This window comes from Saccostrea cucullata, unplaced genomic scaffold, assembly GCF_032062105.1.
Source record: "Saccostrea cucullata isolate Sc308-1 unplaced genomic scaffold, CSIRO_AGI_Scuc_v1 ctg496, whole genome shotgun sequence".
Classification (NCBI taxonomy): Eukaryota; Metazoa; Mollusca; class Bivalvia; order Ostreida; family Ostreidae; genus Saccostrea; species Saccostrea cuccullata.
The window spans coordinates 98351-117105 of record NW_026930996.1 but is presented as its reverse complement, the minus strand read 5'-3'; the positions used below and the strand labels follow the sequence as shown (position 1 = coordinate 117105).

The 18755-nt window shown below is 34.2% G+C and overlaps 2 protein-coding genes across 3 annotated transcripts in view; both read left to right on the top strand.

Annotated features, from left to right (window-relative positions):
- The window catches only part of LOC134230971 (histone deacetylase complex subunit SAP30 homolog), a 181822-nt gene extending 171258 nt beyond the window's left edge, over positions 1-10564 (top strand). Inside the window, exon 8 of the transcript XR_009984466.1 lies at positions 10546-10564. The gene's annotated coding sequence lies outside the window, so the exon portion shown is untranslated. The remainder of the gene's footprint in view (positions 1-10545) is intronic.
- Positions 233-16298, top strand: LOC134230968 (uncharacterized). Of its 2 annotated transcripts, none has more exons than XM_062712834.1 (2): positions 233-904; positions 14666-16298. In XM_062712834.1, the coding sequence occupies exon 2, from the start codon at positions 14678-14680 to the stop codon at positions 16034-16036; it is 1359 nt and encodes a 452-aa protein (XP_062568818.1). In that variant the 5' UTR covers positions 233-904; positions 14666-14677; the 3' UTR covers positions 16037-16298. The 2 variants fall into 2 exon arrangements, with proteins under 2 accessions (XP_062568818.1, XP_062568819.1); XM_062712835.1 differs by lacking the exon at positions 233-904 and adding an exon at positions 3358-3404.
- The last annotated feature ends 2457 nt before the right edge of the window (positions 16299-18755 follow it).

Here is an 18755-nt window from a genome sequence, read left to right as displayed (position 1 = left end):
TTAAGTAACGGTCAAATAAATCAAACCAACCAGTCTTTGCAGTCAATGCGTTTAATATATTAACAGATGTAAAGCAAAGATTAATGTCATAACTTTTCTGAACTAAATCCCATAACAGCTTGCTTTCGAGTTTGCTCTGTCGAAACTGTTCTTTTCCGTTGCATGTTAATCAGTGTGATTATGTTTGGAATAAAAGTGATTAACATCAGTAAATCAAAGCGACGCGGAAGAAGCGCGGATTCCGAACTGTGCCCCGGTTCGGTGTCATGTGATAGCCGTTCTAATTCGCCTGTTTGTCATTCTTGTGTTTTCACCTAATCACGGCTTATTAGCGATCTCCATATTTATTACAGCAGATTTTTTTCAGAGACAACATCGAGAGAAGCGGTGACAGTCCTTCCATCCAATACACCCGTAACTCGGCCGGTATCACCTGACAGGAGAAGAAAGGGGGAGGCTGATTGTAATTAAGAGAAGGTTGTAGTGGAGTTACAGATTTCTCTGACAAAGGATTAGATTTATATCAAGGAGACTTGAAATACACGGATATAACGAGAAATATTGATTGTTTTATCACAGAAGTTTTTATAACGTGACATTCTGCAGGATAGTGCTTGTTCAGGGCGTTTGAACGGAACTCGCCTGTATTATTATAATTACCAGGTAAATACGGGGTTTGGACCGAAATTCCAATAACGTTGCCATGGATTTTGATCAAGAGAGACGGTGACTGCATCATTCATATATATGTGTTGCTTAGTAACCATTAGTAATTTTTATCTCACCTTCTGAGCACAGTCGTAAACCTGTACGCACCCTTTCATATAAGAATCTTATGTCACGGCGAGTGTATAATTATGCAGTGTGATGAACTTTCATTTTACGGGACTGTTAATATCAGCGGGTAAGTAATAAGTATAATAATTATTTGTTTTTCTGGCATAATTTTATTAACTACTTAAATTGAAATGCACAAATATTCAACTTTCATATAAAAGATGTTTATTGCTGTAGAAATAAAGCTATGATGATATGCCGTTATAGTTTGTACATATATAGGACAGCTTAGATGATTCTTCAAGTTTACAATTTTCGATCAGATTCCCTTTTTTATAGATATGTACGAAACAGACAGGTGCAACTTTGAATGTTTTTCATATTGCAGTTTTGTATTACAGTTTTAATGATATGTACAATACAGGTACGTGCATATATAACTTGGCAAGATCTTTTCTGTTTTTGAGGGATGGGGTTGGGGGCAAAAGTGATTTGCACTGAGCAAAATAATTCTAGAGTAATGAAATATTTCGAGATAATTAATATCTGGACAATTAATAAACTGCTTTCATTAAGCAGAATATTACATAGTAATAGTAATAACTATAAGCAGATTACTGCAATAAATACCAACAAGATTTTGCAAAATACGAGACTCCATAAAGTCATTTGAGTTAATCTATGTTATGGATGTAATGCTTGTCCTGATGGAATCAACTCAAGGTGTATAACATGCTGTTTACAAGCTTAAAACTAATAATTAAAAAGGAAGGTTATTCAATGGAATTCTAGATCACTAATTGATTGTCTATAGTCATATCAGAGTTTAATCGATTTGACGTTTCCAATTTTATTTGATGATACGCATTATGATAGTATGTGCATAAGTACTGTGAACAGAATATTCAATGTATATGTGAATTCTTAGACGACTATAAAACGATAAATCTATATAAAACTGTATGTTTCTTCTCCGAAGCATAAATCACGTGGGATGTGAACACAATACAATAGATTATCAAGATGATCAATGGTGACAAATCTTTTGCGTCTTTGAATTAAAACCATAAACAGTTGATTCAAAAGAACGTTTAACTTCAAAGAATTGCTTGTTTATTGTCAGGGCAATTTACTTAAGTTATAGATCAGTCAAAGAACATAAATATCATATTAACAACTATTGACAGGCTCAGTATTTAGTTTTTCTAAGAAAAACAATCATTGCAACATTTGCACAACGTGCTTTCCCGATACCCATGGCTATTGAGGAGTGTGGTTTTGCGAGAAGAAACAATGAATCATAACTTTTAAAAAAATGAAACTTGCAGGATGTTCTTTTTTCCCAATTTCCGCTGTTAGGTTTATAGGTTGTGTGTCTTGACATGATATGGCCGGCCTCGACTGTGCCCTCTCCCACAGACAATTAACTTCTCGTGCGTCATCGCTGTGACTTCTCGCCTGGAGGGGGCGCTTCCGAGGCATTTGTTTCGTATCATCGTACTACCGTATATTACTGCGGATTATGAAGCGCCAAAGTGTTTTTTGTTTTCTCTCTCCGGTACTTATAACAAACAAGGTCTATAAAGTAAAGTAACGTGTTCCGAGGATTGTTTGCTTTTAATAGTTACACATCCAATCCCTTCAGCAGCTGAGTGTACTTTTAGGAATTAAAAATTTCTCTGTCTGCTGTTGCTGATACTGGTACTCTCTGAATTAAGGGAGTGAAAGTAAAAATTCAGTTTGTTTGTTCCTGAGAAACAAAAGCAAGGAAAAAAAAAATGATTTTCCTATTTTGAATAACAAAAGAGACACAACATTCTTATTGTTGTTTTTAGAAACACTGCAAAGGAAATCATGAAATGTTATGAAGGAAAATAAAATAAAATTGAATTGAGCAGTTATATCACAATACATCCTACCTTCTGATTTCTCTGATTTCTCTGGCCACATAATTCCAAACGATAGGAAAATCATTGCTTTTAATTTTGGTGAGTTGTATAAATGAGACAGGTATAATGTCTGATCCAAATACGACAAGTATAATGTCAGAAACTTCAAGGTCGTCAACAGTACACTAGTCTACAGTACTTCCCAGTAATTTAAAGTTCATTTAGTTTATAGTAATTCTCAGTTTAATCTGTAAAGGTATTTAATATCAGAATTCGCTGGGTGCTGAAGCAGAAATCGTATAAGCTGATTAGTGACCATTTGATTTTATTTAATCGCGCTTTCAAAAGATAAGACTTTAAATCCTTTTGCAATTTTTGTAGCATTAGATATCTTAATGTAATTAAGTCTATGAGTATCGTATGAATTTTATCTATATTTAAAGTCATATTTGCAAAGCCTTTATTCTCATATCAAGAGGATGGGCTTTTAGAACAATGAAGTACAAAATGAGTACCGCTACAACCTGTGGGTGATTGTTAGCTCTTTTGCTCCTGGTGTTAAGCTGAAGGCAGTAGATCATCAGGGGTAATAAAGCGTCATATTGCCCAATCACAAACGCTCCAGGTTACCCCTGCACTGCAAACACGCGCGATTGTTACAAGCATGATTTAAGACGGGTTAATGTCTGAGAAATCGCACTCACAGTTCATAATCTTGTAGCACCAAGAAGGTCAACGGTAAGTGTTTTAAATTTACTCTTAAATTTAATTTCATTAGATATTTAGGAAAACTTGCTCCCCATTCTTAAAAAAATAATATTCACACCATACCTTGATTCTTTTAAGTTAAGCAGAATATGTAACACAAAAATAGAGAATTGTTTAATAAAAAAAAGGTCTATAGGAATAATGAAAAATAAATGAACAATATAACGAAAAGGCAAAACTTTTAAATAATGCAACAAAATCATGATCACAAACTCAAAAATGTCTTTAAAATTTGATATCAATGAAATAAAGAGCAGCTCTTTTGAAACGAGTATGTTAATTTTTTTTTTTTGAATAAAATAAATATTCCTTATTCACAAAGATTTCGAGCGACCAATGTGCACTTTCAGTTGGCCTATTGAGATGTTGCTTAATTTTATTTGATTAAAAAAAGCTACCAGGATCATTTTCTGAAACGAAATATACGACTACATTCAAAGAAAGCGAATGAAAGAAACAGGAATTTTGCCGGTACATGTTTTGGTGTTTATGTTGCAGAGTTCTTGATGACATTCTAGATGGGAAAATAACCACGTGTGCAGCAATAAAAATAGAACTAGGGACATCAGATGCAGACAAAATTATTGACTTTTGATGACTGCATCTTTATAAGATTTGACTTAATAGATGCTTTAGGACTTCTCTGATGATTGACCATTTTAGAAAATAGAAAAGAAGTCTTTGAATAGACTCTTATTTATAGAGACGAAGTCAATGAACGATTCTTAGAAAGAGATATTTTCCCCAAAGTTTTGTATTAATACGATGATGAATGCGTGACGTGATTAGAGAGCTAGGCAGAAATCGCTGTTGATTTGATTAACATACGTAACAGATGTCTTTATTTATATGGTGGCGTTTTGTGATGTAATAGATGGTCCTTACTTGAGGAGATACGGTGAGAGGGGTCAACAAATGTTTATATACAACTCTCTCTTGTTTGTATTGATACATGCTTCAGTGTTACATTACGAATATGCTTTTCTTCTAATAATATTAATGCTTCTTTGGCCGGGAAACTTCGTTTGCATCTTAAACCAAAGATACGCAACTAGAAACACGGCCTGTGTGATCGGTCGAAGGATACTCTTTCTACTTCATGGCACCTGATCCTACCTCTGATGCTTTTAGATGTCCGTGTAATCTCTGCTCCCGACTTGTAATGTTTCAGAAACTTTCGAGCTTGTTAACTGTCGGTTATCTCTATAACATGTATTTTATTGAAAAAGATGATCTGTAAAAAAAAATGATACTACAGAGATTCTAATTAACTGGTAACCAAAGTCATTTTAGATATTAACAACATCATTTTATTGTGCACAATACAATGTTAAAATTAACATTCAGTAGTATTTTATGTGCCATCCGGAAATCAAATTGAGCACGTAATTGTTCATTCCAGAACTCACTTTTTCGTGTATAAGTCCAATCTCCTCTGTATTATCTTCTTTTTGCCGAGGGACAATCGATAAAACACCATTCAGTCTCATTCCTGTGACGTATTATGAAGGTGAATGTTCTAATAAATTTATTTCGTACTTGAAAGTTAAACCTCTTTTTAATGATGCGATTAACGACAAAAGCGGTCTGCTTACGACATCCGCTTTCAGGCATTTGTAAATATTAGGATTCCTCAATTATAGTGTTTTATGTTTGGAAATAAACAATTAAGATTGTTTGTATCCATAGCTAAAAAATTGAAAACAACAAGTAGATTTGATTGCCAGTACGCTTTAAGGGGGTTTCGTGATTTATGATATAAGTTAATCGTTCTGAGTTTCTGTAGCAGAAGTCTTGTGGTGATTTATACATAACGAAGTTAATCCAATTATATGATGGTTATCCCTCGGTTTGATCATATCAGAGTTCAAGATATCCCCCGTCTCGCCACCACAGCCATGGGGGTGGGGTAGGGATGGAGTTCTCGTCATCAAAATCTCACCAGATAGAAACTCGGTACATCAGCAAAAAATCACTCGACAGACAGTACATCAGCAAAATCTCAACAGATAGAAACTCAGTACATCACAAATGCAATCTTAGAAGATTATCAGTATACCTAACGTCATTCCCCTATCCTTTGGTTGTTCGGTACGGTATGGAGAATGTGGATATCTTTTTAATCCCCCGCTTATTTACATGGCTATTTTCCTCCGACTAATCTATTCAAAATATATATTTGGCCTGTTTCACTAATCCCTCTATGTTCATGGAATTTGTTCGTTAATTTTTTGCATCAGTGTGTATCTAAACTCAGGATCAACAGCATTTTGCAAAAACTTTTAAGATTTAATTGTATAACGAATTAAAAACTTTCATTAATTGTCACAATGTGGGCGACAAAGTATCTATAATTCTCTTGCTATCTCTATTTTTAGTATAAAAAAAAACTAACGTAAACATTTCCAAATTTATTTTTTTAAAATAATCTTGCTGTGAACAATGTGAGCACGTTGAATTATGGCTGCTACCAGTACGTGAGAACGATAATCACATTTCTCTGACTGGATCTTACGTAACATGTCTAGTGAGTACCATTCACGATCATTTATTTCCACCGCAGAAAATTAAATCACTTAAAATGATTAATCAACAGCAAACGTGACGCCGTGACGGGAACATCTACTATAGCCCCATGCTATGTAATGAGTTGCATTCAGTTGTTAAAAAATTGTAAAGCTGAATTTATACTGTCATATTACCATATTAACCGTATTCAAAAGTGGCTAGGACTCAGATGTATTGCCATATTTGTTTACGATTTCCAATATCTTTAATTTTATTTAATAATAATTAACTTCAGTTTAATGAATTGAACTTGCATGAAGCCTCTTTCTAAAAATTTTTAGCAGAAAAAATAAACTTCAGGAGTACTGTACAACGTACAATATATTCAGGAAGTGGTGTGAATTAGATATGGATACTTAAAAACTCCGGAGAACTTTTAGAAAACATTTTGCCAAAATCAGTAATATGAAAACGTGCTACTTGTCAACACTCTATACAACCACTATCCAAGATGAATTCAAGTCCAGACTTTCTGACATTATAGACAATTGCTTTTCAATAAAAAATGAACTCTTTAATATATATAATAATTACGAGGGGTGATAAAAAAAAGTTCGCGAAATATCTCTATATCTATAAAACTACAATTCATATTAGAAAAAAAATTGGTACACACATACACAAGTTCTATAAATAGCATATGCTGAATAAAGCTTTGCTCCTTGTTTGTGACGTCACAATGTGAAAATGACGTCACTATGCAGGTCACTTGTGACGAAAATGGTTGTCTCAGTCGAACTCGTTCAACAAAGGACTGTAGAATTTATGGCATATCTTAGAAACACCTTTGAAGTAGCGTATAATAATTTGTACACAGTTTATTCAGACAAATGACTTCCTATAAATTCAATCAATGATTGGATTGATTGTTTTAGTGAAGGAAGGCAGATGGTTAAAAATGATAATCGTTATGTTGCCCAGTGAAAGCAAGTTTGAAAAGAGATGTGTTTTTAATTAAGCAATTTGCTGTCAAAAACCTCCAATTTACACTTTGAAAAATAGTTGAATATTTCAACAATAATATAATTATCAAATACCTAAGATATCGTTTACTTTGGATTTTAAACATATTTGATATGATAAAAAAGGAGGCACCCATTCTCTATCCATCTTGAATAAACGTCTCTCACGAGACAGATTATTTGGGTTTTGATGGTCGCCATGCTTATTTTTGGAAAGGATATTCTTATCCACCCATTCTGTTGCCGTAATTTGGCCATTTCTGATAAAATTATCTGTTCTTGTTCTAAAAATTAACTTACATGGAAAGAAATATAAAACTAAGAGAAATCTTTCAGCTTTTGTGACAGAAGGCTACGGAGGGGGTCACGTGACCACCTATATCACGTGCTTTGCGCATGAGCAGAACGGTGACAGATGTCATTAAAATCGGAGAGGACTAATTTAAAGTATAATCAACACTGAAACCAAATATTGTTTCTTTCGTGGAAGTTATTCAATTAGTTCGCTAACTTTTTGATCACCCTCGTATACTCTTCTAATACTTGCATGTACCTTGTCATTGGTTATTTGCAAAATTATTTGGTTAAAAATCATTTCGACTACACACACGTACTCTGAAGTCGACATTAAAACGATGCTCCAGTTCCTGATTGATAACATCTATGTTGTTTTTGGAGATCCGATATACCAACAATCTGTTGAAATTTTCTTTGGTACTAATTGCGCCCCATTATTAGTAGACTTATTTTTGTATTTATATGCAGCAGAATTTAGTAAAAATCTTCTATTTGTGAAGGAAACACTTACTGCCTTCAACTTGACATTTAGAGGACGCATTTTCAGTTAACGATAGTTACTTCCATTCCTGTATCTATTTGACTTAACTCTAGTCAGTAGAGTCACCACAGAGACTGACACAGCTTATTTCACTAACCAAAAAGATAACCTATTTCACTAAAAGAAAACACATAAAAGGTAACCATCAGCAAAATGTTTTGATAAACGTAATGACTTCAACATTTCTATCCTCAACTTTCCTTACTTATGCAGCAGTTAACCTTATCACCTCCATATAGGATGCTTGTCTCCAAGTTGAATCGAAATCTAAGGGGATGCTCTACGTACATGTACGATCTATCTTTTTAAACGATGCAAGCTATTGAACAACAATGGGATGAAACAAGAATATCAAAAGTCTTTTTTGTTTGGCGTCATCAGTCTGCAAGGTCTATCTGTATGGCCGATGTTTTGTCAGCAAGTACCACCTATCATATTAGGTCAAATGCTGATACTCTTCTTTATTTGAATTGTTAAGCTATTATTTACACACTGACATTTCTGCGGATTTTTCGTTTTATCATGTTGTAAATTTTGAATTTACTAGGGGGAGGTAAATGCAAAATTTCATGTTGTAAATTTTGCATTTACCTCCCCCTAGTAAATTCAAAATTTACAACATGATACTTTACTCGATCATGACAAGGAGCAAACGACAAGTATGACCGGTCGACAGGGAAGACTTGCTCCTCCAAAGAACTTAATCCCACCTCTGATGTTTTTGGAGGTCTGTGTTGTATCTACCCCGAATTGTACATGTATTATTTGAATGGACATTGAACTTGAATACTGGTCTCCATCTCCGTATGTCATGCACGTTCTTAAAATACAAAGACAATGGTATTATTCTGTATAATCTTAGGTGAACCACGTGTGTTGAATTTCCCGATTATTATTTTTAAAAATATTTTTGTAGTATACACAAAACCATTACCATTTTCCCTTAATGTTAAAAATAAACTATGCTTCGTGAAAGTGCGAAGAAATGTGTCGATCAAATGCGTCCTGAAATGTGAAGTTTTATGTAAAAGAAATAAGTAAAGTTTTTATTATAAAAATGCGTTTTTAATATTATGCATCGATCTGAAGCACAGACACCAGACGTTAAAATCATTTTTTAAAATTATAATTAAAACAAAAACATACATAATAATTTCACAATGTAAACATGGTTGTCATCTTGATGAGGTCGTACACATCAACTTGTATTTTCATCTGAAGCTCTTTACCAAACTATTTATTCTGAGGTCTCAGCTAGCGGAGGAACCAACCAAAAGAGCCCATCACTCTAGTGCAAGAAAAATATATAACGTCAAGAATCTGTGGTCTGACGTGCTATTAAACAGGTCATGATAATATACCGACAATTTTATTTACAAATTATGACTTCAAATCTGTATTAAAATCCCTTAAAGCTGTATTCTACAACTTACTCGTAGATTTTTTTAGCTGCATCAAGCAGAAGAACATAACTTTATTTTTCAAATTATTGTCATGTAGCAGAGTATTATCGAAGATGATTTGATGATGACGAACGCAAAACAGTATTCACTATTAACGAAGACCTGTATAACTTTTCACTTTTATAAAATAAGGAATAAAAAGAATGTGTATTTATTACTTTTCTTTAACAGCAATTTTCCACTTTTTGACAGAGTATCTAAGTATCTTTGTTCAAGGAGTCTTTAAAATGTCGGATTAAGGAACGAAGAGATTCATCAAAAAGAACTAAATTTTGTATAACATTGTGATGACATTTACAGTACAATGTCAAAGTGTTACATAATTATATTACATTTCACTAGAACGTCTTTGTTTTCTGTAATTAAAAAAATCACAATTAACTTTTAATTGCTGTAATCATTTCTGTGCGGTGAAGAAACCGTTAAGTAATTCATGAGTTGGCACGTCCTATATAATGTCTTCCGCTTTATTACGTATATTACATTAACTTTTAAGGCACCAGACACGCTTCCCAGCTGGAGGAGTAACGATTATCCTACTGAATTCTTCCTAGTAAAAAAAACAATATAGGTCTGTCGGCATTTTTAACTAATTTTTTAAAACTTAGACTGTCAGTAACTAATTATGGAGACAACAGTGTGTTCTGATTTTGAACAAATCCATTTCATTCAATAGATGCTCCTCTATGAAGACAATTTCCCTTTTTCTATTATTTGTGAAATTGTATAATTCTTTTTTCATCCGAATCTTACGAAGACAAAATGTAATAATCCTAGGTGTTTCTAAAGTTTGAGATATTGAGCAAGATTTCAGCCTAAGTTACTTTGGAGATGTAATTTTATCAATTCCTCTAGAAGATTACATACAATGTGAAATCAAGCTCTTTGTTGGAATTAGCTCTTGTTTCGGACTTTAACTGAGTCTTTGTGGATAATGATAAAAATATTACGTGACATCTCTGTTCTTTTTTTTTCCCCTATATAATGTCATATACAGAATTCCAGTTTTTAACACACGTGAGATCGTTGCTTCTTTGGCAATGTGTAATTTTTTCAAAGTTGAATTGTGAAATTTCATCTTGTTTTGGAAAGACTTATTTCAAGATTTTTAAATTTGATGTTGCATTAATTTTATGACTTGAAAACTTTTAAATCATGTCCTGTTGCAAATTGAAGATGTAAAACATCTTTACACCATCCTTTTTGTTGGAGAATTTAATGTTACTGATTTCGTGATGTTTGGGATACATTGTGTAACTTAAGTTTGTGTGATATTGCAGATGTTAGTTGAGAGCCCCAGTTTTGTTATGCAAGGATAAAAAATCCCAGTTGAATTGATGAATTTCAAATTACACAAAATGTCATTGAAATTTCTGATCTGTATCAGTTGCAGCTGTTATGAAAGATTTAAGATCTAACCATCTGTGAAACGTCATATGAAGATAATGATCTATTTAAAGTTAAAATTGATGTTTGAGACTCTAGATATTATTATGTTTCAGATATACTGTGATATCACTAATTTTCGTAGGAAGTTTAAATTTCTTTTGTTTTCAAGGTATGAAGAAACCAACATATAACTTGAAAATTTGAAATTTTACAAAGCTACATATATAATGAATTTTTTTTTTTGAATGTTGCAGATGGAATTTGAGTTTTAGATCTCGTCTTCTTTTGAAGTATACGATTTTTTAGGTCACCTGAGTAAACTCAGGTGACCTATTGCTATCCGTTTTCGTCCGTCGTCGTCCGTCGTGTGTCGTGTGTTGTGTGTCGTGTGTCGTGTGTTAACATTTGAACATTTTCAGCTTCTTCTCTGCAACCACTGAACCAATTTCAACCAAATTTGGCACAAAGCATCTATGGGTGAAGGGGAACGAAAATTTTGAATTTCATGATCCCTGCCCCCCTGGGGCCTGAGGGGTGGGGCCAAAACCACTAAAATTAATGCAATCTTTAAAAATCTTCTTCTTTACTCCTGGACATCAAGCAGTCAAACTATTTGCATGATTGTAATCAGCATTGAGTCCTCTACCAAAATTGTGAAATTCATGGCCCTGGGGTCAGGGGTTCTAGTGCTAGGGCGGGGCTAAATAAGTATATAGTGAAAATGCATTATTTCTTTGAAAATCTTCTTCTCTGCTCCTGGGTATTAAATAAACCAACTAAGTACATAGTTATGATGAGCAAGAGTGCCTCTACCAAAATTGTGAATTTTATGGCCCCAGGGTCAGGGGTTCTGGTGTTAGGGTGGGGCTCTATTGATTATATAGTAAAAATACATGATTTCTTTGAAAATCTTCTTCTCTGCCCCTGGGTATTAAATAAACCAAGTAAAGTAAATAATTATGATGAGCAAGAGTGCCTCTACCAAAATTGTGAATTTTATGGCCCCAGGGTCAAGGGTTCTGGTGTTGGGGGGGGCTCTATTGATTATATAGTGAAATTACATGAATTCTTTGAAAATCTTCTTCTCTGCTCCTAGGTATTAAATAAACTAACTAAGTGCATAGTTATGATGAGCAAGAGTGTCTCTACAAAAATTGTGAATTTTATGGCCCCAGCATCAGTGGTTCTGGTGTGGGGGGGGGGCTTTATTGTTTATAAAGTGAAAATACATGAATTCTTTGAAAATCTTCTTCTCTGCTCCTAGGTATTAGATAAACTAACTAAGTACATAGTTATGATAAGCAAGTGTTCCTCAACCAAGATTGTGAATTTTATGGCCCCAGGGTCAAGGGTTCTGGTGTGTGTGTGTGGGGGGGGGGGGGGGGGGGGGGGGGGTCTATTGATTATATAGTGAAAATATGTGAATTCCTTGAAAATCTTCTTCTCTGCTCCTAGGTATTACATAAACTAACTCAGTGCATAGTTATGATGAGCAAGTTTGCCTCAACCAAAATTGTGAATTTAATGGCCCTATCATCAAGGGTTCTGGTGTTGGGGGGGGGGGGGGGGGGGGGGCTCTATTGATTATATAGTGAAATTACATGAATTCTTTGAAAATCTTCTTCTCTGCTCCTAGGTATTAAATAAATCAACTAAGTGCATAGTGATGATGAGCAAGAGTGCCTCAACCAAAATTGTGAATTTTATGGCCCCAGGGTCAAGGGTTATGGTGTTGGGGGGGGGGGCTCTATTGATCATATGGTGAAAATACATGAATTCTTTGAAAATCTTCTTCTCTGCTCCTAGGTATTAAATAAACTAACTAAGTGCATAGTTATGATGAGCAAGAGTGCCTATACAAAAATTGTGAATTTTATGGCCCCAGCGTCAATGGTTCTGGTGGGAGGGGGGGGGGCTTTATTGATTATATAGTGAAAATACATGAATTCTTTGAAAATCTTCTTCTCTGCTCCTAGGTATTAAATAAACTAAGTAAGTGCATAGTTATGATGAGCAAGAATGCCTCTTCTAAAATTTTGAATTTCATTGCCCCAGGGTCTGGGGTTCTGGTGTTAGGGTGGGGCTCTATTGATTATATAGTGAAAATACATTGTACATTAAATCTTTGAAAATTTTCTTCTCTGTCTCTGGGTATGAAGCAGATGAACTACCTATATAGTTATGATGAACAAGGGCCCTAATCTTGCAGAATTGTGAATTTCAAGGCCCCAGGGTCAGGGGGGGGGGGGCTCTACTTATATACTGAAAATGAATTAATTGTTTGAAATCTGGTCCTTTGTATTTATAAAACATTTATTTACTTTTTGATAGGCAATTTTAAGGGTGCCTTTTAAAAATTTGTGCAACCTAGGGTCAGGGGTTTATGTGAGAGTGTTAGGGGCACTACTGATTATTGATTAATATTACTGATTAGTTGGAGTGCATTTTTGTTCCCCTACCCTGCTTATGGTTATTCAGTAACCAAGCTAAGCAACTGCTAAGTTTATTGTTATGATGATCAATGGTGCCCTTTCAAAATTGTGAATGCCATATAGCATCTGGCTTAAAACATGAATCAAATTCAATACACTGTAACTGGAAAGTTGTTGCATAATGCTCAGGTGACCTATAAGGCCCGTGGGCCTCTTGTTTTCTTTTATATAATACAATGTCTTCGTACTTTTTGTCTGTAAGATTTCATTGAAAATTTACGACCTATTCATTCAGTTGTAGACTGATCATTAGATATGAGGTTTCTACTGTAGAAATAAGATAATGATTATATATTCCAAAATATGTTATTTCGATTCTTATATTCATATTCAATTCATCTAAAACTTTAATTGATATCTCTGAAATTGAAAGCTTATATTTTATATCAAGGAGAAAAAGATTCCTATTCTATCAATTTTTCATCCACAATATGTTGTATTTAATGTACATCTTTATAAGATCTCTAAAATTTCACATTTTATAGGGTTTTTTGTAAAAATAAGTGATTCTTTCAATGTGACAAGAACAACTCATTGGGAAACAGTCGTTCTGGTCTTGACCGAAATTTGCATAATCAAATTTAGTATAAAAACAATATAAAAACATAAAATCAAAGGCCTAACAATTGGTATTAAACAAGTCAGTAAAAATACTATATAATTATAATGATAAGTTTTATTTGCTATTAAGGTCACTATAACGGCAAAATAATAATATTATTGACCAAATGCCGACTTTTAACGAAGTTGAAGAAATGCCTGTAACATTAACATATCACTTGAACAATTGATGGTACTGAGTGCAAGCTCTTACGTTACAAATAAGTTGAAGACGTAACAACATAAGCATGTGGAATATTGCTACATAAACAGGGAAAGATGACGATGGAACAGTTGAAGCCTGATCTCGTTTGTCAAACATTTAATTGTTAGTTGGCCATAGTCAGTAAAACATCCAGATAAAAAAAGATGTGGTAGTGTTTTTTATCATTTCAAATTCATTAGCATATACATATATAGAGTTGACATATGAATTGAAATATATGTACATATAACTATTGTTAATTGATAAAACGTCGTCGATATTTCTTAATGTCGAATTAAAGGCCACAGCAAATGTTCTCTCTTCTCACGTGGAAGTTTTTGAAAAAAAAAATTGCTTCGTAGGAATATGAAAATAGGTCCATAAATAAAGGAACACAGTTAATACCCATCGTTTATTCTAATAATAACCAACAGTTATTGAAAATTATTTTGCTGGATGTCATGACATGATCAAGCAAGGGTTTTATTATTGTCAGATAAAACAACAACTTAATCAACTTATATAGTATCTAATTACAAATAGATATACATGTATACTTTGGAAGATTGAATATGCATCTGGGAAAATTTGATTACAGAATCATTAAGACATGCTCATCGTAAAATCAATATAAATTTGTATTAAGTTTGAACTTGGACTAAACTCGTGCAATGACAGGATACAAATCAAGGAAATCTTTTTCATTTCTTATAGATCCATGACGACATGCTAGAAGATGATAATACTACAGAAGCACGAGAAAGGCGATCCAACTCGACATTGATGTACGAGGTTATCGATGAGAACACTGTCAACCCAATCAGAGACTTAACTGCTCAAATCACTCCAAGTCAGGAAGAGGAGTACCGAACGGCGGAAGCTCTATTTTACAACTCGTACGATCCTACCTTGGGATATAACACTGCGGCAATCCTCGGAGGTTTACTTCTGTTCATCCTTATGTATGTATTTTACAGGACAAAGATTCGGAAACCTTTAATTAAATTTGTAAAAGAGAAAATTAGATCTCTGAAACATGACAGTTATCTAGCAGACGACAAGGAAGAGAACGAGGAAGCCCTCATTTCTGAAGCAGACGATAAACTCCAAAGTGTTGGAATTAAAAGTTTTTTAAGTGAAAGTGAAAATCATGATTCTCTACATTCATACACACATAGGGATTACATGCTTGGTGACGTCACCCAGAATTCTGCAGACGATGCCTTTATAGTTCCTCAGGTAACCATCACGGACGAATCACACGACGCTTTACCTATCGTGTTTATGGACACGGATGATTGCACTGCTGAGTGGGTTCACAAACAACATGAGCTCCTTCAACCGGGAGGTATCATTGTTAAAGTCAAATCCGACACAATTTGTCCTCCCACAACCGATTTGTTAGAGGAGGGCAAATGTCGGAAAGTCTGTTGTCCGAACCCGAACTGTATGTTTAATAGGCAAATATCAAACTGTGCCCATTCTCAAAATGCACTGAATCTTAATAGAAGTATTCCTATGTTTGATTCTGATGAATTGAATGTTCCTTACGAGAAACTTGCTAAAGCTAAAACTCGTCCCAAACGTCCTCTTTTGGTTAATACGAAGCATCTCAGTCTTTCATCGGAGCCAAAAAGTCCCGTAAAAAGAGTACCGCCACTGCTGGCAGCACATCATCCAAGCGTGTCTTCCGAACCAAAGACTCCTGTCTCCAAAATTCACTCCAACAACTTCCCCATGCATATCACTCCCATCATCAAAATACAAAACACAGACAAGAGAGGTGGCCATTATACAAAAGGAGAGCGAAGAGACTCCGGTAGTAGCTCCTCTTCGGATGACCCCTTGATTAACCGTATAACGAGTGATAAATGGACTCGTTCTCGTTCTCCTCTGCGGAAAAGCAAGACAGAGGATTCTGGATACACTTGTTGTAACCACGCCCCCGTGATCCGCCCCACGAGGGTCAAGCAACTCAGTGTAGAGGAAGCGTGTCAACTGGGTCTTCTGATTCCCCAAACCCAAAAGTGTGTCAGTAACTCACCCTCTTGCCAAAGCATTTCACAAATGGAGACACCATTATGACAAACGCTATTAGGTCACATACTTATTATTCAGTGTTAATGAACCAGTCCATAGGAATTAAAACACATGTCTTTCATGATAAAAACGTTGATTGGTATTATAACATCTATCATAATCGTTGCACATTTCATTTTATAATAGATATTCATACACACTTGAATATTGCCTCTTATTTTACCACAGGAAAGGAAATGATATGGCAATTATAACTTTTTTCCTCTACATTATTATAATAATAATGTTCGTGGCATTATTATTATCGAAAAAATGCAGCATATAAATACTCATACTTGACAAGTAATCTCTTTACCTGAATAAAAAACCTATTCTTATCATTTCTGATAGTGTCATGAAAAAGAGGAACATCACTTTATATATATTTAATCCAAAAAGTTCTTTTTTTTTTTTTTTGCATTTATATCTCTAATTAATATTCCCGCTACTTGACTGGATAGACGTAGTGCTAGATATTGTTCGTCTTCCATCCAGAAACGTCTTACTATAACTTTCTGGGGACATCTCTCCTCTGATGAATAGGAAACCTGTGCTTCAAAAAGGCCTTTGATAGCATTGCTTTCATTGTTATACGAAAATGTGACAGCAATGATATAGTTGGGATTATATACGGTTGTTGACGTAGTTTTGACAGGCTGCGCCCGAACAATTGAGTATAGTCATCAACATCAACAGTACTGTATATTTAAGGAATATGTCAGAATGTTTTATTTGATTTTCTGACAGATAATGATAATAAAACAGATTATACCCAAAGTAACAGTTGTCAATATTTAATAATGGAGTGGCAAATGATTCAATTAGAAAACAGCTTTCAGCCTCGTTGCAAGGAACAGGTTAAGCAATAAGGTTAAATGTGTCCTGAAAAGCTTTCAGTGTGCTTTTAAGAGCTGTGAATCATTTCATATAAATGCTAAAACTACTAAACCATAATTCGACATCTCGCATTGAGGAATCGAAAGAGATGTAACTATGTTCATATTGAATATGAGGTTTTTTTTTCCTGGATTTAGTTCATGAAAATCACTTTCATATTGATAAAAATCAAACAATAATTAAATTTATTTTTACGACATGAAAGTGTATCACCAAACTTTTTATTCTTTTTTAATTATCCAAAATCCTATACGTGAAAAGAAGAAAAAACTTGCTGTGGCCTTCCATTCGACATTGAGATATACCGACTACGTATTGTCACTTAACAATGGTCATTCCCAGTCTTACGTCTACACGATATATCCCGGTGAGCACGCATATGTTTCATATTTGGATATTTTATTTGAGAAGGACGTTAATAATAATTTAACAACCAAGCTTTATGACAAACGAGATGACTTTAACTTTTCAGTTGTCAACTCCCTTTACTTATGCAGCAATATATACCTTCATCACCGGATGTTTATATCTCTCAGTTGATTCGATATGCAAGAGCATGTTCTACGTATAAACAATTTTTAAAACGAGGTAAGTTATTGAAAAACAAGTTGCTGAAACAAGACTATCAGCAGTCTCGTTTAGAGTCATCCTTTAATTTTCGTAAGTTTTTGCTATGTTTTAAATAGTTATACAATAAGATTCACAATGACCTTGTCAGCAAATAAAAGTTTATCATTAAGTCAAATGCTTGTCACTACAATTTATTATTAAGTTTTTTTTTTTATACCAATTTAATTCCATTATTTACAGACTGAATTGACGACGGATTTTCCCGTTTTTTCCCGATCATGACAAGGAGTACAGGCGGATGTGACCGGTCGACAGGGGATGCTCACTCCATTGCACACGATCTCTCCTCTAACTTTTTGGAGGTCCGTGTTTGCTCTGCCCCTATTTTGTTTTGTTTAATGGACTTTTGTGCTTGAATACCTTTTGTTATCTCGATATATTTCATTTAAATATTTATGTAAGTACAAACCTTATGGAACTCTTAAAAAAATTAGCAGCTTTACATAACAGAGGAATACTGCAAGTCCCTTATGTAAAGAATCTCATATTGGTTGATTTTCGTGTCCATTCTGTTCGTGATAAATCCTCTATCTAATGAATAGACATCTCTAGAAGAAATAAACTCGCCATATTTTAGCTCGTTGGTGGGATTTATCTGGTCCCCAGTTTACAATTCTATCATTGTGTACTACGTTTCTCCCCTATAATTAAGTTTTGAGACGACGACAATCTGCTAAGGATTCAGTAACAGTCACGAGGTTTCTCATGCTAATTTCAAGCATCCACATACAGATGCACTATTATTGCTTGTATCTAACTGGTAACGAACATGATATCTGTTTTTATGGACAAATTAAAAGGACGAAAATTAAAATTTTTGGAGACAGAAACTATTATTTTATTGAACCATTTTACCAATACATTCAACATGAGAAACAATAACGTGATGTTGACTTATATAGAAAAAAACATCTAAAAGAATTGAATTAAAACATATCATTGAACAAAGCTAGTACATCTGATATAAATACGTCTGTATTAATTCCTGTTAAGTCCACACCGCAGAAACAATAGCTAACTGAGCGACAACACACAGACATGAAACAGTAAGATGTGGATCAATCTATGTAGGGTAAATCTTCCCGATAAGTTCTAGTACAATCTAACGTAGACAATAAAAAAAATCCAATATAAAGGTATTAACATTAAGTTGGTTTCAATTTTATCCATTTCAGTCTCGACGCTTTTATTATAGAGT